The sequence below is a fragment of the Aythya ferina genome (assembly GCF_964211825.1).
Source record: "Aythya ferina genome assembly, chromosome: 1".
Classification (NCBI taxonomy): Eukaryota; Metazoa; Chordata; class Aves; order Anseriformes; family Anatidae; genus Aythya; species Aythya ferina.
The window spans coordinates 22,378,010-22,395,962 of record NC_140296.1 but is presented as its reverse complement, the minus strand read 5'-3'; the positions used below and the strand labels follow the sequence as shown (position 1 = coordinate 22,395,962).

The window sequence follows — 17,953 nt, the reverse complement described above, 5'->3', positions numbered from 1 at the left end:
TTACAATAAATATTTGCAAATACACAAATACATATGTCTGTGTGTGTCTCGGTAAATCAGAAACACTGCTGTCCTGATGTGCATGTAAATTTAATTTTTAACAAGAGTTGACTTGTTGAGAAATGAAAGAAACTGCTAGACCCTCAGGACTGGAAAATTCAATCGATGGAGAGGTAATAAGGAAACAAAATTTCATTAACTCCCTCTTTGAGAAAAAAAATTACCATAAGCACTACTCAAAAAAGTGTAGAATTAAGTGAAGATTTAATGATGAGATCTCTGTCATACTTCTCAAAATGAGACATTAATCCCATTAAATTAATCAGCTAATAAATGTACATGTATATCCTGCCACATTTGCTCCAAGTCTTCAGAACCAAGGAAACATATTCATCATTTATATGTTCTAGACACAATATCCTTCAATGCTTGTTTTGAATTACAAGTTTCCAAAAGAAAGAGCAGAGTCAATTTACATAAGATAAACAAAAGTTCAGCTTTCAGATACCTAATATACGCTTAAATACACCCCAATTCAGTGGCTTCCTATCTTACCTACAGTGCACAATGCCTCTCTTTACAGGTCAGACTGCTTGCCAGACCCATCCAATGTAAAGCATTACCTAAGTAGCATTACTGGTCAGTAAGTAACTTGCAGCCACTGTCAGTGCCTGTGTCCAGTGTCGTACAGATGAATGATCACATTTTAGGCATCACACTTGAAGAACTGTGGGAACGTTCATCATTATTTCACTTTTCACCTGGTATGTCTTAAAACTAACAAAGCCCTTAATGTACGAGCCATACTTGCAATCCATCACAGCAGTTCAGGGATTTAATTATCAATTACCTTACAGCCAGTTTTATGAGTATTAGCATTATACATGGGCCAAACCACTCAGCTTATCAGTGCTGCTTAAGCAGGCTGCTACATTATGAAAGGCATGGCAGAGGGGAGTAAAATCCTTATTATGAGGCCCTGGCTCTGTCCTCGATACTGTGCCATGGCAATTTTAATTTTAAAATCCTCAGTGGTACCCCACACTTTGTCACTGGATGGCAACTGGCTAGATCCCTGTTTCCATTACCTAAGGGCAGGACTGAAATCACAAGGATTAAAAACTGGATTAAAAGCTCAGGATTGAGCTGCAAGAGATGCTGATTAGCATTCTTGAAGGCAGGGCTAGTATGCTTGAGTGAAAAATGCCTGCTAGTCCTCGGCTGCTTTCAGTGCTGTCAGCCAAGCCCTTACACCCCACAATACCCATGATCAAAAGTCTTACCAGCACCACTTCCAACATGCTAACAATATGCTCATGCATTTTTTTCCTTATATTTGTAAATATGATTCCATCTAAGGTACATTTAATTGTGTTTCTCAAATACTGCATCAAAACCAATAATGCTGATCAAAGTTTAATACCACAATAAACTGCCAAATTATAGGAAAATGGTTGACAAAAAGCTGAAAATGATACTGGTATGTATTTGTGCAGCAGCACAGGCACAACTGCAGAAAGCAGTTCTCTGCTGCTCTCACAATCTTACACTGGTACTGTCTTTGTTGTCCCTTGATCCTCTTTCGTGAGCAATTCATTCTTCCTAAAAGAAATTAGTAAAGATGAAAAGACTGATAAGCTGACTTACGAAGTTACATGTTGATGAAAGATTAAGTCACTTAGGATATGCAAAGAAAAGGCTTTGAACAAAGAAAACTCAAGTTTATGAATGTGAAATAAAATGCAAAACCTAAAAGTAATGTAAACTAATTAGAAGGTATCAGAAATTTAGGAAAGATCGGTAACGGGAGACACAGAATCACCAGAAAGCAATGTGAAGTACTTTGCAGCAGAACAAGATGTTGCAGTAAAGTTAAACATGTTCTTCATCTCACAAGGAAAATGGAAAGTGAGATGCCAGAAGTGAAAAAAAACGTGTCCTGGGGTTGACAGTGAAAAACTAGAGACATTAGCTACCTCTCCAGAACAAGTCTTTGGTAATTTAAAATCAATAAAAACAGTTAGAGCCCAAAGACCAGATGAGGTACACTTTGGGATCCTGAAGGAGAAGGCAGACAAATTATTGGACTACCATGATTTATCTTTAATAGAATCTTTGAAACAGTGAGGTATCAACAGGCTAGAGAGAAACAAACAAAATAACAGTTGTAGGAAGGAAATTACAGAGAGCTGTTGATTTAAATTGACCACCAAAGCAGGCAAGGTCCAAGAAATAATCAGTGATAAGATTCAAAAATCCCCAATTTTTGAGAAATAGGAAAACTTCAGGAAAAGGAACTTCAGTGGAATAGGAATCGCACTAACAGCTATTGCAATTTTCTCACGTATATTTCTCATTCACTGGAATTTTTGAAGTTGATACTACAGGCAATAAATAGGAAGGATAGGCTGACACTGTTTAGATTTTAGAATTTCAATACAGGAAGACGGTAAAATAATAAAAATAATGTATGTATATATATATATATACATATACACAAATAATATATATAACGTATGGTCCTATATAGATGACAAATGGCTAGAGAAAAGTCATGTCTGCAGTAATCAGTGATTCAGGCTAATTAAGCTGGATGAATAAAAATCAAGGTGATATTATTTCCAAGGAGCAGAAAAGAGACTGGATTTGTTAATAGGACCTGTTTGTACATTGCCCTCATTTCTGTCTTCGAAACTTGCTTCTGTTACACAAGGGCTTATCCATGTTGTATCCTGAACTTGCAGCTTCTTGCATTTTCATTTAAATGGAAAGTACGATCCAATTGCTCTCTGCACATCTATTCCCACATTCAGTGCTGACTGAATTCAACATATATGGCTGAACTAGTATTTGCTACATAGAGATGTTGAAGTCACCATCCCTGGGGGTGTTAAAGAAAAGGTTGGATGTGGTGCTTAGGGATGTGGTTTAGTTTGTGATATCAGTGGTAGGGTGATGGTTGGATCTTGGAGGTCTTTTCCAACCCTAATGATTCTGTGATTCCTCTCCAGATAGGAGGGGAAATAAATTGCAACAAAAATTAGGCAAAACACCAGGGAAAACTTTTAACTCGAGCAGCCTTCCTTTTCAGAGGCTGTAGAATCTCTCACATTGGAGGTTTTTATAAATAGTTTTTCATTAATAGGTTAAATAAACATTTATCCAAATGAATTCTGTCCTGGGGCAAGAGGATGGACTGTATGAACTCAAGTCATTACTTAACTTTATCCTTTTTTAATATTATCTGAAGATCTCTGCAGAGTTGCAGACTGTTAAGCAGCTGTTACTTTTCACTGGCAATTACTGATTTTCATTTGTCCATGAACTTGCTGCTTAAATGTACATTGTTAAAACCTCCAAGCTATTCCAGGCTACCAAGAAGTGTCCTATAGAGGTGATTATTCTCTCTGTCTTCTGGTGTTGCACACTTTTGACTTTTCCCTCCCCTGTAATTCAGCCTGGGGTCATGCTGTGCCCTGCATAGTAGCTGGGAATCAAAAGGTATCAAAATCATTGTCTCCAAAGAGGTGTATACTAAGGTTTCAGAGGATCAAGGTCTCTGCTGGCACATCTGACCACCACCAACACTTTCATAACACAACATGATGAACAATATCATAGACAGACTGAAAAATGGGATCTTAATGATGGGAGAAAATGTTCCATTATCTTCCACACGACAAAAGCAAAGACTTTTCAGGTATTTACAAGGAGGAGTAAGATGAAAAAGAGCACAATGAGAATTATTACTGAAATTGATCCTCCTCTGTAGGCAATGACCTGTTAAACAACCTTTGTGCAAGCCCCAGACTCTTCAGTCAGCCTTGCCTCAGGATAAAAGGACACTTCTCAAAGAGTGTTATTGGAGCTTTGTAGTGTCAGGTTAAGATGTTGCTCATTTTGTGATACTTACATCTGAAAAAAGGTTCTTATTGGTAACTATAGTTAAAGGAAAAGAAAGAAAGTTCATACTTTACCTGAAGCATCAGGGTGATAGAGGCTGGGAGCACTCGCTATTTCTCCTTGCTGATGAAGACAGGTACCTGAGGATCTTTGACTTGCAATGAGAATCCTGCTTTTTGCAGATGGTAACCTGGAGACTGCACCCAGTCCTAGCTGTGGCTTGAGTATCATGGCAGATCGATAAAAACTTGGTGGAACCTCGTAGTGGGTATATTGTGGAGGACAAAATTCATCTTTTGCAGGCCTTTCCCCAACCTACAGAAAAATCATTAACACAGATATTATGCAATAAATGAATATATGCAGAGAATGTGTATCTCTAAATTGCTTATAAAGGCTATTTTTCCCTTCTCATGAGCCTGGGCTTCAGACCATTGCAGACTTTTAAAAAGTGATGGTCTAACCATATGAATCCCTCTCCACAAATACACATGTTCCAATCACAAAATCCAGACAAACCCAAATAAAGAATTGATCTCTTCCCAAGAAGAGAATAGACAAACTGACTAACAACAGAACAAAAATAAAATAAAATCTTCAAATATTGAAAATGAATTCATTGTAAAGTCCTGAGAGGTGATATCATTTAAAGAGTTAGATACACCCAGAGAATGTGCAAGTGGAACTGTTATTAGAAATTATTTAAAATACTCTTACTGAGATAGATACAATTTGGGGGAGTCTGTTTTAACACAACAGTTATAAATAAAGTTGAAGGTATTTTAATTCACCTTATAAGAGAAATGGGATTGTCAAATTGTTTGTGTCTGAAAAAAACTCCACGTGCTCTTACTGCAAAATGTGCACTGTAATCTGTGCCCCTAAAGTCCCAAAGAGTTGCAGTTGTGGAAGTGTGCATGTTTCTGTATGTTTTATTATCAGGGGGCTGACAGAATATTCCAAATCAGAGCTATAAAACACAGCTCCCCTTTTGATCTGGTGAAAAAAGCAAATTTGTAGACATGAAACATTTACTGCTAGTCATAAATAGATGCTTCTTTCCTAAAAGTCAGTGACAAATCTCTCAGTACTTTACAGGGCATATTCTGTGAGGCCAGCACAGTAAGTCCCACGCTGGACGTGCTTCAAGCAAGCTGGCTGTTAGTGGAGAGCTTGCAGTCAAACAATGATCTGGTTCCCCAACTGAGTCCCTGCATCCCTCTATACTCCAGCCAACCCCTGATCCTCACCTCTGTATACTTCTTTCCCCATCTCAGGATGAGGGCACAGAGCAATGCCAGAAACTCTCTGGGCTTTCATCTTTCTCATTTGCAAAGAACTGTTTGCTCTTCTGGGTAGAGTCCAACTTCTTTACCATTTCCTTATAAAACGCATAATCATCATAATCTAGCAAGGACCCATGAATATTTTTTCATTGCATCTCATTTAGGCCAGAGGAAAAAAATGGCTTAGGAAATACGAAATCTGAACTAAATTTCTTTAAAAATTAATCAAAAAAAGTGCCATAGGCTACCTAGGAAGAAATGTAACTGGCAATTAATTAACTCTGCTGCAAGTTATGATGCATATAATATGCCAAATCAATTTCTATTTAGCAATTATGAGCATTCAGAATATGCAGTTTAACATTGGCTATAAATGCTTTGATCCTAGCTGTTGCAAGAGCTTTAATCCTAATTTAGCAAATCTTTAATTTGCTAAAAGAGACAAGATTGGCTTTAAACTATTAAGTATAGCATCTTTGAGGCATCTGTACAGGAACTAGGGGGACAGATGTAACAAGCACTGAGTATTATATTTTTGCTCTATATTTTTTCCTTTGTTTGCAGTACTATTTCCTACCATGAGATATACCAGTTTCCATTTTTATTACACTTCTATGACCTATTTCTACAAGTTAGGATGCGGGTTTTTACTGTACAGATGATCTTCTATGCCTGGACTGTAGCAGATGCTTAGCTTCTTATTTTCAACTTCTGGATATGAGATTGTTTCTTGGATAAGATTCAATTATTTTTTTTTTTCTCCCTGATGAATTTATTTCAATCTGATTTCACTATACTCTTTCCATCATCTCATATTTAACTGGCAGCAAACATGCCAATGCCAAGTACTTTAGTATAAGGAATAGAGTTAATCTTTAAATATAGAAACCATACAACTTTGATAAACTGGGTCAGCTTAACCAAACCTTCAGTCACATCATTTTCATCTTTATTGACCGTATGCTGCGAGTAACACAGGAATATGCACACAAAACCAATCACAAGGATAAAACATTTTCTCACATTGTAAGAAGTGAGAAGGATTTACCCAACCGTCTCTCAGGAAATAGAGGTTCAGGTTCTCAAAGAACCCAGTTCATAGGGAGACATAAACTTACCATGGTCATAGAATCATAGAACCACAGAATCATTAAGGTTGGACAAGACCTTCAAGATCACCTGGTCCAACCACCCCCCTACCACCAATGTTACCCACTAACCCATGTCCCTAAGCATCACGTCCAACCTCTCCTTGAACACCCCCAGGGACAGTGACTCCACCACCTCCCTGGGCAGATACATACCTTTTTCTTTTGTATTTAGCAGTGAATTCCTCAAGTGTGGAATTCAAGTTGTCCCAATAGAATCATGTGCAATTATTGATTATAAAGCCATCTTAGAGCAGATAAGAGAGATTTGGATTCATATAAGTCTTGTTAGTGTCCTGTACCAGATTTTTGTACAAGGGACTTTTAAAGAAAAGATCTTTGGCAGCCTGTCAGCTAAAAGGAAGCTCAGCTCAGAATTGTAGTGTGTATCACTCTCTGCACATTCCCCACTCACCACTCACAGTTCAAATTAATGAACTTGTTAGAAAGAGCTGGAAAGTCTACAGCAAGTACCTGAAACATTCACGAATTTCCACAACCTGGGTAATTCCGAGCAGTGCTGCCAGCAGGTAAGGTTGCTCTACATTTTCCTTCATGTTACTTTGTTTATATCGTTGTCAAACATTAAAGCCTCAAGCAAGAATCCTTTTTGTCAAGTTCCTGCTTTGGGCAATTATTTGGGAAAAGAGTCAGCAAAACTGATTCAGACATTTCACATCATGAGACTGGAGGGGAAAAACAACACAATTTTACTTATATATAAATCAACTTCCCCTACCCCTTTAACGGGTCTTCACTTCAGCAGGCTTTAGTCCGTATTCTATGGAGCAGAAAAGTATCCTTGTTGGCAAATAGCCCCAGAAATGGTTGAATGGGGCAAGCACGACCTTGGGGAGACAGGCAGAAGAGCTGGGGATCTGCAGATCCCCTTAAGGACCCCTGCTAGACTCAGGGCTCTTGGGAGCAGCAATAAGGTAGCAAATATAATGGACCAAGACCCCCCTATCTGGTAAAGCATGGATCATATTCATACAGGTAAACTCTATCCCTCCACAACAGGTTGCTCTTGTCCATGGTGGCCATTGGGAACAGGCTCTGGGTGAGCTGAGGATGAAGCTGAGCTGGGGAGTTCCTGTATGTTCCCAGTACAGTCATATCAACAATCTTGAGTGAGCCTTGGAAGCTGTGTCTTCCTGTTGATCAGATTTTCTAAACTTTTTCTTTGTTTGTTTGTTTCCTATTTTTTTAAGCATTTTTAAGTAGGAGGTTTTTTTTTGTTGTTGTTGTTTGTTTGTTTTGTTTTGTTTTGTTTTTATGAAGGTGCACAAGGAAGATCTACCTCCATGCTATGTTGATGTTCCAAAGAGCTGGATTTTTCACCTAAGCTGCCTTGCTTTAACACCAGCAGCACAAGGAGCCCTGAGGGTTAGCCCTTTAGTCTTCCTCAGCTAGGTCTTGCCCTGAAGTCTCTTGTCCAAGACAGCACCTCCCTATCTTTCCGAGCTGATGGCCCCCAAAGGGGTATTTAACTGTGCCTACCGTTTAGCTAGTTGAAGGCTGCTTAGAGATTACAGGTCTGATTGATAGCAGCTATTAACACTCCCTATCAGAGCTCTGTAAAGAGCTATAAAATGCTAATCAAAGCACTCCAAAGCCCAAATTGGACATGTGAAATAGGGTAGTCTGGGAGTTTTTCCCTCACAAAGGTGATGTAGCGTAGTCATCCTGCCCCAGCACCTCCTTGTCTACAAGAGCTCTGAGTCTTCAGCACTGTCAATCTGCCAGGGCGATTTTGGTCTCCCTCAGCCCATTCTAATTGCTTTCCTTTGGATCACACATCAGTCATCTGCCATGAACAGATACTGTGCAAAGCCTCTTTTAAGCATCTGTCCACTTGCACAGATCCCTTTTTATCCTTTCTTTTGATTCATTCTGGACCCAAAGCACTCCCCTTTGTCATTCCCTTACCAGCAGGGGATTAAGGTACTTGCTTTTAGGGTGACTTCAGAAGAGACTAAATGTCATCCCCTGTTATCAGCAGCTGATCCTAGAAATCCTGACTCCTGAGATAAAGCAAACTCAGCACTTCAATTTGATCAACTTCTTTCCCAGTATCTCCTCCAGGCGATCCAGATTCTCTGAAGCAGCTGCTTGCTTGGGCTCACACTACCCCCATTGAAATATCCACCCAAAGTCATTTTTCCTGGAGGGGAATAAAATGCTTTGGGCCTTCTCTAGCTCATACTTGTCATCCTTCTAACTCTTGTCTAGAATAAATCACTTTGAAGACCTGCCACAACCTAAGTCCTTTTCATGTTAAGAACAGTCTTTCACAGTGCCCAGAAATTGGTCTTTCACTTCCAGCTGGGTCTGCTGACGCTGCCTGATTTTCCCAAACTCGACTGTATGGGCTATAGAAACCTATGGTCTTCGGAAGGTCACGTCACCCTATAATCAGCCAAACAGCTACACAGTCTGTGTTATTTTGTCTTAAATTTCAGTTAAATGGTAATAACCTAGTAATTTTCCCTCATCTTACAGTAATTTTTCCTCACCTTACCGGGAGACTGTGAAGATACCATAGTAATGGGTGGCATATACAAGCTCTCAAAGACTTTAATAATTCCTCCTCTGAATGCAAAATGTAAGGGATAGAGCTGGAAGCTGAAGAGAAAAGGGCAGCACTGCCCTTCCTGTGCTTGGGATGAGATGGTACTCTATTAAAAACTATAGTCCATGATCAGTTCAACAGTCTCTATGTTGCCTGTTAACATGCCAGAAGGATCAATCTATACTCACACATGATATCTTAGTATGGGTATTTGATGGCTTTTGATCGTCAACACCGTCACCAAATGTGTTATTTCAATGCTATTCTTTAGATAAATGCTGCATGTAGAATGACATGGCATTAAGAGAGCCTTAATAACACACCATGAGGCACAGCAAAAAAAAAATAATATATATATATAATTTTATTTTTTTTAAGTCTAGTTCAAATTAAATACAATTGTGTGATCTTAGGTATTTATACAAAAAGCTTGTTCGTTGAGCTATCCTAGGTCCAAAGCAGTGAACTCGAGGGCACATCACAGACCTGAATGTAATGCCCTCTTCCCTGCCCTTTCTCCACCTACCAAGCAAGGTCAACCTTCAACCACTGTTCTCACCTCCCAGCAGGGATTGCACTCCTGCCCAGCCAAGGTGGAAACGCAACAAGATGTCAGGGCTCAGAACTGTGCAGAGGGACTTCCATTACCTTTTGGCTACTCAGGAAAACTTTCACAGGCAAGTTTTCGTATTTAAGAAACTTGTTGGTATAGCACACTACTTTACAGTGAGTCAAAGTGAATCTCTTCCTGCATTTTATACATATAACCTAAAAAGAACTCTGATAGTCCCTGGTTTTCTGTATTGTTAAACAGAAGAGGATGCATATAGACCTTTGGTGCTCTGTCTGTAAAAACCTGCCAAGTTTCCCATTAAGGAGGAAAAGTCTCTCTGTGGGCAAATTATATTCATTTCTCAAAGATGTTCTTTGAGAAAAAATAGAAGGACCGTTTATGGATAAATTCAAATAGCGTGTCTTTTTCTTTTTAAACATCTCTATTTATACTACTAGGAAGGGACTGGCTTGCTGGAAAACATTGGAGGAATACAGTGACAACTTCCAGTCACAGATCAGACACCACAACAGGGTTGATGCCAGAAACAGTTAAGTGTACTTCTAATGATCACATATTTCCTTGATTTAGGATATATGTCTTATTTAAGGTTTGACAACTAGCTTCTGGCAGCAGAAAGTATGCAAATATCACCACTTGGCATACAAATGAGGCTGTCAAAGCTACCTCCTTACCTCCTGCAGAAATTTCTCACTCATCGGTCCGAAGTGATGGCCCGGGGGCCGAATTCCTGACACCACCAATCCAGAACTGAAGAGCCTTGGCTTCTGGATGTCGGGTTTAAATTTGTCATACAGGATGGTGGGGGGCTTCACCTCCCCTCCATTGGATGCCTTCTGCTCAGTAGAGATTGGCACGCCGCACGCAGGGGTACTGTAAGGCAGCCCCGGCGGTGCAAATGAAGGGTCAAGCTGTTCTATCGAGCGAGGGTTTCTTCTAATGTATGTGATGATTTTAGGTCTGACATGTTTGGGCTTGGGTATTGCAGGTTTCACCTCCATGCTTTCTTCCAGCTTTTCACTGTAGTCACTGTTCACGTCTGCCTTATCTGCGAGGGAGCCCTTGGGGTGGACCAGGATAGGTTTGGGGATTGCGCTGCTGCAAGCAGCCTTGAGAGGCACTTTAGGGGATATGTTTAACAACTGTGTACTGTCAACAGGAGGTAGGACTGAGGAGGGTGACAGTTTGTCAACATGAAGTGCATAAAGGTCCTTCAAATTACTGTTAGATAGGGCGGGCTGACTATTAACATCCAGCATTGCCACTGGGTGCACGGGAGTTGGGGCACATAAAAAGGTATCAGCCTTTGCCAAAGCCTTATAGCTCTCTGGTGCTTCGTCTGGAGGATGTTTCTGTGCATGAGCTGTCTTTGTACTTGGAACCGAAAAGCTTGAGGTTTCCACATCACTGTCGTGGTTGTCAGGTTGTTGGTTCGATGCTGTCTCTGCACTGCATGCTCTGTGCTGATCTGAGAGATCAGAAACAGGCATGGCAGCATCCTCGGTGACTCCTTTGACTAGCATCAGTTTATTCTCATTATCTTGCAAGGATCTGTTGTCAGGTATGTTAGTGTTATGTATCAGAGAGATCTGTTCGCCAACTGTTTCCGTGCAACCTGCATCAGCTTCATGTAAATTTTCATTTTGTCTAGGTGACACTTTGCCACTGGATTGACTATCACAGGTGAGTGGGAATATTGTTTCCACTTCTTTGTCAGTAGAATATTCCTCACTAACCTGGCTAGTTGCCCTGCTGTCACTGTCATTACTTCTTCTCCTTTCCCCATTGATGGTGAAGTTATCACTTTGCAATTTGTCATCGGGATAGGTTACCACCTGGCTTGACAATGGTTCCTTTACTTTATTACAGATGTCTTGAAGATGGGATGCTTGAAATTTTGATGAGTCGGACACAGACCTTTTCTCTTCTTGCACTATTGTGCTTTCGTCTTTTTGACACTCCAGTAACTCTACCAGCGTAATTCTCTCAATCTTTTGTTGGCACGTGTTTTTAGATTGTAGAGATGGTGCAGTCTTAAGGTCCATTTTCTTACTTTTATCACCCTGACCTAATTGTGCTTCTGATTTACTAGCAGTCTCGTTGGGCTTAGTAGATGAATGATGATTGGTATGAGAAGTATGCAGTGTGCTTTCAGTGTTAACATTTGGTACATTTTCTGGTTTACTTATTTTCTTGTTCCCTGAGGTAGATGGTTTGGAATAAAACACAATATTTTCCTCTGAGGTATTGTCAAGTGGATGAAACACCATCCCGAGAAAATGATCTGTGGATGTTTTTTGTGATTTCTCTGTATTTCCAATCAAATGGTGTGACCTGTCAATGGAATCCAATGATGCAGAAAGCAGACGTTTACACGACACGCGGCCAACACATTCTTTTGCAAATGTTTCAGATTGAGGAGACAATTTACTCGGTCTGCCCAGAGAAAGCCTTTTTATTCTCTCCATCTCCACAGTCCTGGACATTTTACCCTTAGAAATGTTTTGGGTGAGGCCAACATCACCTTTTGAAACAACCTCCAGGTTAGCATCATTTGTGCTGCTTTTTAAATTGGACAGACTTTGTCCTCGGCTAATCCTGATATGCCTTGATATATCCTTAGCTTCGCTGGTCCTAGAGTCTTTCCCTATTTCTCTGCTTGTGGTTGAGGGCAGTTTACTTTCCTGTACACTGCTGTTACGGGTCCGAGGGTCTCTGAAGGCCAGTTTATTCTGCTCCGTATTCAGGTGAGTAACTTTCTCTAATCCTCCAGGGTGTATATTCCCACTCTCATCTGTCAAATCACGTTTCTTGATATCCCCTTCTGTGGTTCTAACTTTTGTCACTATTTGGTTGGCATTCGTATCCCCCATAGTCACTGTGCTTTCATTATTATTTTTTATTTCGCTGTGGTTGTCCTGAAGCTGGGCATAACATGACTTGTTTGGGATTAATGGAGCACTCATTTTGAAACTTCAAGTGACTGCTTTTTCTGGCAGCCCCAATTACAGAGAAAGCCTCTTCCCCCTAGCAGGTTAACTAATTATTAGGCATGCTTCAGTTATAGGTTTAAATTATAAACCGATCAGTAAAAAATTCCGAGTCAGAAAGCTTGGAGTCTCTTGTCAAAGTCACATTTTTGTGTTGCTCAGTTGTCTTTAGTGCAGCGTCTGGACCCAGGAAATCTTCACGACATGCAGTAGAGAGGTTCAACGAAAGCAAAATAGATCTGCCAAGTTCCCTCTGAATGACAGCCAGTTAATCCAGCCAACCTGTGAGGAAATTTTAAAAAAAAAAAAAAAGACATTACACCAGTGTCATGAATTATGCTTATTAAAAAAAGTTAAAATCAGCAGCACTCACAGGTTAGAGTGCTTTCAAACTCTTCAGATGCTGTTTCAATCACAACTTTGGCCTCAGCAAAGATTTCTGGTGTAATCCAGATCTCTGACTTCAGAAGTTATGCAGTTAAAACTGTCCTGTCAGAAGAGTAATTGCTACTGTTTTTCACTACTTAGATTTACAACTGTAAATAGCCATAAATAGCTAGGTGAGGATGAAACCCCCACATCAAGGATCTGAGCACTTTCATACTGCTATAACAATGTCTTTATTGCATGAAGAGTAGTTACTGATGTGTTTAAAGCACTGTTGTAGAGACAAGCCATAAGTATTAAAATTCCAGCTCTATTAGGGGACATTTATGAGTTTCTTCCCTTGACTTGTACAAATCACTGCTGTGCTTGTGTGGATATCCCATCCCCTCTGATACTCCTCAGCCAGATCCATGGGTGCCAAGAAAGCAAGAACTATGGATGGAGGACTGCAAAGAAAAACTACGTTATTCTAAGAGACAGTTGCGTATGTGTACGCTCAGCTATACAGGATTATACACCAGCCCTGATACAGTGCAGATCCGTTTGGCTCCCTGCCACCTGTGGTTTAGTCCAAAATTTAGTCCTGCTGTCTGTGACCAGGGAGCAGAGACCGGCACCTCCCTCTGTGCTTCCCCTGCTCAGGGAGTTGCAGGTAGGTCACCTCTCAGCCTCCTTTCCTCTGAACTACACAAACCCAAGTGTCCTCTGCCTCGCCTCACAGGACCTCACAGGAAGGGCCTGCCAGCCCTTCCACCAGCTTTTGCCCCCCTCTAGATGTATTTAAATACCTTAATGTCATTTTCATATTGTGGGCCCAGAATTGGACACAATGTTCAAGGTGAGGCTGCATCAGTGCTGAGGGAAGACCAACCAATGTCATCTGCCTGGACTTCTGTAAGGCCCTTGACACACTCTTTACCTAAATTTACTCTCAGATATTTCTTCAATAGATCAGTACCCTTCACAATATGGTACAGACAGTGGAAATTGGAACATGCCCCACATATCCCAGAAGGCAGAACTCAAAGCACCTGTGATGCTCCCAGCTGTGCTGGGTTTCTCATCAGGCACTCACAGGGGCTGTAATGAGAAGTGCTGATTAAGTCTCTGTCTGCTGCATCTAGGTGCGAATCTGGGCTCAGATTTCTAGAGCCTGCTGGTAGCAGGTCCTCCCTGCCTTCGTGTTCAGCCCAGCTCTGCTCACAACACCTGCCCAGAGCTCAGCCCCAGCCTCTTCATATGGTGCACACACATGCTGTTTGAGTCTGGATTCAGTGCTTCTGGCATAGGTCCATCTCTTCAGCAACAACAGCTAATTATATTAATTCATGAAACAGAACACAGTGGTAAGAATTTCACTGCAGCACCACAGGGATGTGTTATTGCAGATCTCATCCTCAAAGCACTATAAAGTAAGACTCTTTTTGTGTTCTTTCTTTACTCACACACACAGAAAAAAACAGGAGTATTTATTAAATTAAATATACGTGTTGATTTTTTTTCCTTGCCAATTTTTTTTTCTCATCTTCTTTCACCAAATCTGTAAATCTGTAACCCTGTGATACAAAACTTTAATGGATGGTGTGGGGTTGACCTTGGCCAGCTGCCAGCCACCCACCCAGCCGCTCTCTCAATCCCCTTTCCTCCACAGGATGAAAAAGCTCATCAGAAAAGAAAAAAAAAAAAAAAAAGGTCACAGTAGAGGCAGCAAGGTCACTTTTCTCTTACCCATTACCATCATGGGCAAAAAAGAAAGAAAAGGAAAAAAAAAAAAAAAAGACTTGGGGAGAAGTAATTTGTATTACTGCCAATTAAAATAGAGCTGGATGGTGAGAAACAAAGACAAAAAAAAATGAAATTTCTCCTCAGCAATGCTAGAAACTGGTCCCAGAGGCCAACCAACATGGCTGCAGGGCTCAGCTGGGTCCTGGCCTGGGGCTGTTGGAGCTGGCTGGAACCGGCTGGAACCTGCTGGAACTGGCTGGAACTGGCTGGAACCGGCTGGAACTGGCTGGAGCTGACTAGAACTGGCTGAAACCGTCTGGAGTCAGCTAGAGCTGGCTGGGGCCAGCACAGGGCAGCCCAGGCCTCTCCTCATGGAGGCCACCCTGCAGCCCCCACACCATCACCACCTTGCCATGGACACACCGTGCACAGATGTACTTGGGGTGGCAATAACAAAAAGTGAGGGGCAGTTATCTAGCAACATCTTCCTCCTGACGTGCCACCTGCTGAGGGAGATTAAGGAAAGCAAATTCACCACTGAGCTCACTAAAATTGCATCTTTTTCAGATAACGATAAACTAGATTTCATATGTACTCATCTCAGCTAAGGAACAAGCTTTTCATAGCCAGCATGGAGAAAGACGTGGTCAGTCAGTGGGAGCATAGATTCTCCATGATGGAGATGAATTCCCTTCCAGTGAAACCTGCAGGATGTTTTTTCCCCTCTTTTTAGAAAAGTCTCTTCCCTTTGGGGGACTGATCTTTATATAAAAATACCTCTGTTTCTTTCAGAAAATGGAACAGAGCTGTTTCCAAAAGGCCTGCTGTGACCATGGAGCAGCAGTGGAAATGCAGAAGGGTCAACTGTGAATGTAGATCTTGGATGGAGGTGGGCTCACAGCAGCCCCAAGCCGTCTGCCTGCCCTTCAGGGCTGGTGGCTCCTGTGTCCCACCAGCTGCTCCTGCCCTGGAGTCACACTCATTTCAAATATACAACTAGAGCAATACATCGGTTTGTCTTTTTTTTGTTTGTTTGTTTGGAAATCTCTTACACAGGTTTGCAATAAAACTAAATGAGGTATTTAAGATTATGAACGTGGTGATAAGAGGTCATTTGTTCTTGTCTACACTTGCCCCCAGTATGATTACTAGTACTAATTCACCGCAAATGAAGGCAGGTTTGAAAAAAACATTGTGGAAACACCTGTATTCATTCAGAGCATCTTCATACATGCTGTCTGAGACAGGATGCATTCATCCAGGGAGCTTGTTCTGCTTGAAGCAGGAAGCAGACCAAATAATTTGGTTTAGTGTTGCTGGTACAAATTGATTAACCTGAGGATGAGAAAAGACCTGTCCCTTCTCAAATACAGGGCACTACACAGTCTGTGTTTGTGATTGAAATTAGCGTCTAAAAGCAGCCAGTGCTGACCAGAGACATGGACTTCAAATGTGTATGTAATTACACTGCTTTTAAGAGAAGGCACAATAAAATATGGTCTAGGCAGAGCTTAATCTCAGGCAGCATTAGCATTGCACCTGTGCTACCTTCAGAGTCAGTGAGGAGGGATGGGCACCTTGGAAAAGTGATTCATCCCATACTAACGCCTACACACCAGATATTTGAGGTTTATCTCTTCCAGATGACGTCCAGTCTCAGATTAAGGATGTCACAGACCTGAAGAATCTATTACAACCTTACAATTAGCATTCATACCATTACCTAAATTTATTTTTGTCTTCTGCAAAATATTGTCTGTTTAACTTTTCATTCTGCTATAAAATATATTAATAGAACAGGACTCCTAATTTAATATAAAAATATAATAAAGCATCTATCACAATTAGTACCTTATTATTTCAGTTTTCCCTATTACAGAATACAAGCTTTTGATTTTGGTTCATTCAATGGAATAGAGACTTATATACTGTGATAGGCACATTTGGGAGTAAGATGTATGGTTCTGTGATACATTTGGGACCTTGGAAGATTTTATCATTATTTTTTTCTGTAGATAACTTCTATTTGAGAAGCTTTTGCTGGGATTTTCTTCCGATAAGTTTATCTTAAGTGGCACTGTCTAGTCTCAACTTCGCTATGCTCTTTGGAGTCAGTGAGATGAAAAGACTGAGATGAAGAGCCTGTGTTCTGCTGCCTCTTCCTCTGTTCTTTATTGCTCACTTCTTTAGAGCAATAATGGCTGACATAAACACACCCAAAGTCACTTCCTGCAGGAAGACTCAGGGATGATGGATATTTAAACCTCCTACCTCTTCAGATGACCTCTTTAGCAGGAGCAAGAGGTAAGAGGAGACTTGATCCCAGCAATGGCACCATTTCATCACTTAGCAATTTCTCGCTAAGGACCCCTAAGAAAGAGGACTGCAAGTCTTAAAAGTCTTGATATGGTATATGTAAGTCTTGATATGGGTAAACACTTCTTGATGCTGTGTAGCATAAAAACGTCCATCTGAACTGCAGGAAGTGAAAAATAAAGTTGTAGACAAGTAATATCTCCATGTCACTGCATCTTGGCAGGATACAATGACTATATTCATGAAAACAAAACAAAACAAAACACTTTACAATGTGAAGTGAGCATACTAGACAGTAGAATGAAATGATATCCACCAGACTATGGTTAGCTGTGTATCCAGGGAGGAGAAAAGTTCAAGGAGCCAGAAACATAACTAAATGCTTTTGTTTTACCTCATCAGTTTCCTTCTGTGATGACCATCTTTAATAGCCTGTATTCTAAGCCTGAGTCCATGTAATGACACAGTAGGAGAGAAGCCTACAAGAGTTTCTTCTCATTGGCTATTGCTATGTTCTGCTCCATCCTAAAATGCATTTAGGCAGCAGGTCCCACTCCAACCTCTGGAGACACTAGGGAGAAGGTGAAGCTGAGCTAGATGTTATCAGCCCCCTGCACAGCATGGACTGTAGCAGCAGAACTCAAGTTTGTACAATACAGCTGTCTAGAAAGGAAACGCAGCAGCCTGCTTCTAAATAATAACAGTAGTTTTTTGGGAAAACAAGCAGTGTAGGAATAATGCTGAAAACATTGTTCTCCTCAGTAGGCACTGAATAAAAGAGAAATGTAAAGAATTACCATTCTTTTGGCTGGTTGTTTGGTTTTCAATTGCCACAAAAAAAAAAAAAAAGAAAATAGAGCAGCAATAACTACAAGATATACAAAAGAATGATCAGAACATATGGAAAAGTAAAATCGGAAATAAAGATATAAAGCCAAAGTGGGTTCGAGAAGGATGGCTCCTGTATAAACATTTCCTAGTTCAGACTGTCACATCTGCTTCCCCATCCCAGCACTGAAACACTAAAACCAGAATATTTACAGCAAGATATG

At 40.7% G+C, this 17,953-nt stretch overlaps 1 protein-coding gene across 5 annotated transcripts in view; it reads right to left on the bottom strand.

Moving 5' to 3' along the window:
- The window catches only part of MTUS2 (microtubule associated scaffold protein 2), a 279,879-nt gene that overhangs the window by 160,899 nt on the left and 101,027 nt on the right, over positions 1–17,953 (bottom strand). For 4 of the 5 annotated variants that reach the window (XM_084534381.1, XM_084534383.1, XM_084534382.1 and 1 more), the window contains 2 exons: positions 10,158–12,755; positions 3,978–4,218 (listed from right to left, as the gene is read on the bottom strand). In XM_084534381.1, the coding sequence (XP_084390507.1) occupies positions 3,978–4,218; positions 10,158–12,449 (2,533 nt within the window). In that variant the 5' untranslated portion in view covers positions 12,450–12,755. Of the gene's footprint in view, positions 1–3,977; positions 4,219–10,157; positions 12,756–13,648; positions 13,706–17,953 lie in introns of those variants that run through there. The other variant, XM_084534385.1, reaches the window with a different exon arrangement.